The 5,887-nt window shown below is 38.5% G+C and overlaps 1 protein-coding gene across 1 annotated transcript; it reads left to right on the top strand.

Annotated features, from left to right (window-relative positions):
* The first annotated feature begins 561 nt into the window (after window positions 1–561).
* Window positions 562–1,420, top strand: LOC144572779 (uncharacterized). The gene is made up of 2 exons (XM_078322455.1): window positions 562–1,324; window positions 1,371–1,420. Exons 1-2 carry the CDS (start codon window positions 562–564, stop codon window positions 1,418–1,420), a joined length of 813 nt encoding a protein of 270 aa, XP_078178581.1.
* Window positions 1,421–5,887: the final 4,467 nt, after the last annotated feature.

Genomic DNA, 5,887 nt, shown 5'->3' with positions numbered 1-5,887 from the left:
TTATTGGAAGTTTTTGCATGCAGAATTCGCGGAGAGTCAGTGGCTGGGAGTTCAGGCCAGAATTCGGTTGCAGAAAATGATCAACCCAATTATGAACCACACACTCCTTTTATCTCAATGCCAGTAGCAGAACCGGAAGCAGAAATATACCGTAATTCACCTCAATCTCCACCTTTTGTCCCACCACGAGTACAATCTCCACCTTTTATCTCACCTATATCCATGCATGGAGGTCCTTCATCCTTACCTGGGCCTGAACCAAGTCCTGACCCCAGACCGGCACCAGTACATGAAGATCCAAACGAGTCAGAATTTGAATTTATGAACGAGGTACCGGAGGAAAATCTGCAAACTGGCGATGAATGGGAGGAAGGAGACTGGGACATTAATGATGAAGGAGATGAAGAAGATGAAGAAGAATACACACAGCCCACTGTGAGACAAAATAGAGAGAATATGCCGTTAAGTGGCCGTTCTGAGACTCACCCGTTTGTAAACTTCAATGACACATCTGCTTTTCGAGAAGCAGACGTTTCTTGCTACGGTCGTCGGATTGAATACATGAGTGAGCTCGCAAAAGGCCAATACTTTCCTAACAAAAAACAACTGACCAAAAAGATCAGAGAGTACCATGTTGACAATAACAAGGAGACATATACGAAGAGAAGTGACACATCCCGGCTGGAAATTAGATGCAGCACTTCGGGTTGTCATTTCAAACTGAAGGCAAAGGCAACAAATGCAGAAGATACATGGATGATAACCGAGCAAGACACGCCTCACACTTGCACGTCTGAGTACACCAGGACCGACCATGCACAACTGACGGCATCAATAATCGCAGATATCATCGAGAGCGGCATTAAGGAAGACCCCACTATGAGCATCCGGAGTGTGGCACATTGTGTGAGGGTTAGGTTTGGCAGTATAACCCCGAAGTACAACAAACTCTGGAGATGTCGTGAGATTGCAGTTGCCCGTCAATTTGGGAGTTGGAAAGAGTCGTACAACTTTATGAAACTATTGCTTATCGGGATATGTGATAAGAATCCCGGCTCGAGGCACGATTTTTGGACCAAGCCGAGTTTCGATAGAAATACAGGACTGGTCAAGCAAGGTGTTGTGGAATTCGTGGCCGTGGCATGGGCTTACGGACCATGCATCACCGCATTTAATTACTTGAGACCGGTCATCAGTATAGATGCAGCCTTCCTTTCTGGGCGGTATGAGGGCAGACTTTTGATGGCTTGCGGCTATGATGCCGAGAACCAATTGATGCCTCTTGCATTTTCAATTGTGCACAAGGAGAATGAAGATAATTGGGGTTTTTTCTTACAATGGCTTAGAATGAATGTGATTGGTGTTAATAGATTCGTATGTGTCATATCAGACCAACACAAGGGTATCAAAGCTGCATTGAAACCTGAATACGGATGGGACCGAGATAATTTTGTGCACAGATATTGTATCCAGCATGTTGCTGACAATCTGGTTCAGGCTTGTGGGAAGGACAAATGGTACGGAACTAGGTTCAAACAAGGAGCCAAGAAGAAGAAGCCAAGAAGGCTGAAAGAGATGTTCGAAGATTTCGCCATGGTATGTCTAATATTGTCTAATTATGTTGTTCATTTTCTTTTCTTTTAGATGCATTTTGTCTAATTTTACTTTGTTCTAATGCAGCAAAATCCTAGGTGTAATGCTTTTTTGAGGAGAGTGGGCAAAGTACGTCCTAATGATGTCATGGAGCAATCAAATTTTGATAAAATCTTCCAGACATGTGATGGAGGATACCGATTTGGTATCATGACAACAAACGGCTCCGAGTCCCTGAACGCTGTCTGCGGCAGCAGCTCCTGAGTGTATAGATCTTCGTACGGAGTCCATATCACCTGTGTGTCACCCAGACTCTGGATCTGACCTCGAACCAGCCTGATACCTATTGGCTTCCCGTGAGGCTGGTTGGTGTACTCGTGATGTCCATACCATTTCTTGCCAAATGCCGGGCAATTTGCACCATCCGGTTGTCCCCAATCGGGCGACACATTCGGCTCAGGTACCCCCACCGGTAGTCGTGACCATGACCAATGCTGCAATAGAAGTACCGGCCCGTACATATTCTTACTTTTCGGCTGTAATTTGAAGAATATTAGCCGTCAGGGACAAGTTATATAATTAAAATAAGACCATAGGTGCATGACAATAGCATACTAACCTTGCAACTCTGGCACAAGTTGTAGTAAAGATGCGCGAGGACTGCCCCACCCCAGTTGTACTTTTTTGACCCTTCAAGGTCTCGCAACAGCTCTAGATAGCACATCGGAATGTTATCACCATTTGAATCAGCGAACATGACAGAACCAAACAAGTCCATCACGAAGCCTCGTGTGTATCAGTAATGTCAAAATTACAAAACAACTTATTTTTTGTCATAAAATATAGTGCAAAATAAATATATCTACAGTATTTTGTATGAATACCTCTCAATCTCGAGCTGCGTCGAACCCCAATGCAGACCTCCCTGAAACAGAGTTCGGAGCTTTGTCCTCTTCAAAGCGTATCTGGACTTTCCACCATTATCCCGTATACTTGACTGCGCTCCCAACAACTCTGCAAGCCGGGCATTAATCGTCCTCTCCTCAACTTCTGTGGGGTCAGATATGCCACCAACGGGCACACCCTGGATGGGCAAACCCCATAGGGCACTGACGTCCTGGAGAGTCACTGTCATCTCTCCGAAAGGTAAGTGAAACGTGTGCGTCTCGGGACGCCATCGCTCCACTAGTCCTGCAATAAGGGACGCATTGATGGCCTTAGTCTCTGACTCCATGATATCGACCAAATGGTGCAACCCCAAATTTCGTAGATATGGGTCCATCAGCGAGTAGTACTGCATACCATAGTACCGACTCCTGGCATCTAAAATGTCCTCACTCTGCGTTGAAAAAAAGTAAACAACATAAGAACTTCAAAATACGAGAACTTGGCACAATTTAAATTTAAAAGTAAAAATAATCACATACCTCTCGGGATGCCATGCAGACTCGGTGCTCCGTGTGACTCATCCATAATAATGGACTGAAATGCTCTGTGCTGTCCGCGGGAATGGGCTCATCAACATGGTCCCCTGGTGGTGGTCTCCTAGGCCGTCCCCTGGCCATCCTATGTTTAAAAACAAAATAAACGTGCTACAATTAGTTTAAATGAGGCTAATATGAAAAAAATATACTAAAAAAACATACTATCAATTCATCATCTAAATATATAGGCTATATATAACAAATTTGTGCCACTTGCTATCACTATACTGATACTAAAAAAATGATACTCGTCCGTGAAGTCTTTCGGTTCAATTTGGATAACTTGGTATGCCGACATTTTTATTTTAACCCCATTAAAAAATTATTTTAATACTAATAACCAAAGTTTAGTAATAATTTCAAAATTACTCCACCCGTGGAATTTTAATTCCAATTTTCGTGGTTTTATAATTTAGCAATTTGTTTATATTTTTTATTTTTTGTATTGAACTATTGGAAATATTGTATATATTTATTTGAAAATAGATGAAATACAATATGATTTGATTTATTAGAAAGATTGTAACAAATTATATTGTATTACATCTATTTTCAAATAAATATATCCAACATTTTCAATATTTCAATACAAAAAATAATAAATATAAATAAATTTCAAAATTATAAAACCAAGAAAATTGGAATTAAAATTCCACGGGTGGGGTATTTTTAAAATTATTACTAAACTTTGGTTATTAGTATTAAAATAATTTTTCAATGGAGTTAAAATAAAAATGTCGGAAAATTTCCTGTGTACCCATCTAAATATTTGAAATAACCAATTTATCCATCAAAATACTATAATATCCAATATCCCCATACAAATTTTAAATTCTTTCTCCTATCCCCATTTATTTATTTTCCTTTCTATTTAATTATTTTAAAATTTAAAATAACCATTTTACCCCTCTAATTGTAAATGGATATGTTCATGCACAAATTAAATTCTGGTACTGATTTAATCTCACCGGTACAAGGTTGGTATTAACAACCGAAATTGATTCGTCAAATCAATAATTTATAGTAAATTTCCAAATTTAGACAAGTAACGTAGTCAACACAGGTCCAGCCGGGAAAATCAACAACCCGCGCTAGACAAATTATAAATCCCCAAATCAACCCATAAAACCCGATAACAATGGAATCCAAGATGCGGTCAACGCGATACAACTAATCAAATGAATCAATGAATTTCTAAGGTGCTCACTTACCCGATTAGCAACGAAATCCAAGAGCCGGCTTTGATAGAACGACCGGTACCGAGTCTCTACACCTCGCCGCTCGGAGTAGTGCAGGGAGTGGCGCAGGGAGGCTTCACTGCTTCTGTGTTGGCTTCACCCAGACAGAACGAGAACAGAGAGAGAGAGACCACGGAGAGAATGAGAACAGAGAGAGAGAGATCACGGAGAGACAGAAATGATTTGAATTAAAGGGGTCGGCCCGTGGATATTTTCCACGGGGGGGAACTTCAATCCAGACCGTGGATAAATTCCACGGGGGGGAGGTTTAAATCGGGCCGTGGAAAATTTCCACGGACTGGGTATTTTTAAAAATCCACCGCAAAAGTGGATATAAATATTAAAAATAATATGGTTTTGGGTAAAAATAAAAAAATCGGCTATTCTATACTATACTATATATATATATATATATATATATATATATATATATATCTGCTACAGTATTAAGAAAATAAAAAGAAATATGAGCAATGATGCGGTGCAAAATTAAGAAAATAAAAAAACCTAAATTAGAGCTCTACAAAAAATATATAAAATTAGAGAAATCTTTTACTCTTAATCTACTTTTTTTTTTAATCTTGACTATTGTTTAGGACCCAATTTTTCTTATTTGATTCAAAGTGTTAGAAGTTATCTAAAAATACAGTCCTAATTTTATCTTTACTGATTTATTTTGCAATATACTTTAATCCGCAGTTTTTTAAAGACTAAAAATAAATACTTTACGATATTATCTTTAACTTCTTGTCATGTTGTTTCAAGAGGAACCAATCAACAAGCCAACATTCTTAGCTAAAGTAAATATTTGTAAAACTCACATGTTGTTATAGAAAATGTTTCAAATCCCTCATTGTCAGAGAATCTGCTCCTTTTCTTGAGAAAATAAGCATCCTCCTATTCTTCCATCCGAGCTGTTGAAAATTTATCATACGACTTCAATTATATCTGATTTTTTTAATATATTATATTGTATATAAAAGAAAAAAGTAATTGAAGCCGTATGATCAATTTTAAACGGCACAGATAGAGGAATAGGAGGGTCAGATTTGAATCCTTGGCCATTCTCAAATAATCGTCTTTCTCTTTGCATTAATTTCTTATATCTACAATTTATGCAACTTTTGTATAACGAGTAATTACTGAGGAATAATTAGTCTCAAATTTTTATATCTTGGAAACTACTTATGGACCTGCTATAGATTTCTCATATTTATCAAGTCACGTTTAATATTACCTCTACATAATTTCACCTTTTGTCTTTCAGATTTTCTGGATAAACTCACACCAGCCCATAAAGTTTTCATATTTGCATCATTTGTTTCCTTTTTCTTTGATATTCCAGCCTAGTCAAGGTTTCGCATACTAACAAAGCAACAAGGCATTTCCATACCAAACAGGTCTCTGGTAAAAAAAAGAAAGAGAAAAAGCATTGATGAATGGTCTAATATATGTCGAAAGGCAAGAAAATCCAATGACGGATTTATGAAAAAACGAAGGTTATCCAAGACATAGCGGGGAGAGGTGCACAAATGGCCAAGTTAAATGAACAACTTGTCGAGAAGGTTAGTC

This window comes from Carex rostrata, chromosome 20 (genome assembly GCF_964058835.1).
Source record: "Carex rostrata chromosome 20, lpCarRost1.2, whole genome shotgun sequence".
Taxonomy (NCBI): domain Eukaryota; kingdom Viridiplantae; phylum Streptophyta; class Magnoliopsida; order Poales; family Cyperaceae; genus Carex; species Carex rostrata.
Note: the sequence above shows the minus strand (reverse complement) of the source record. Positions and strands in the feature narration are given on the sequence as shown.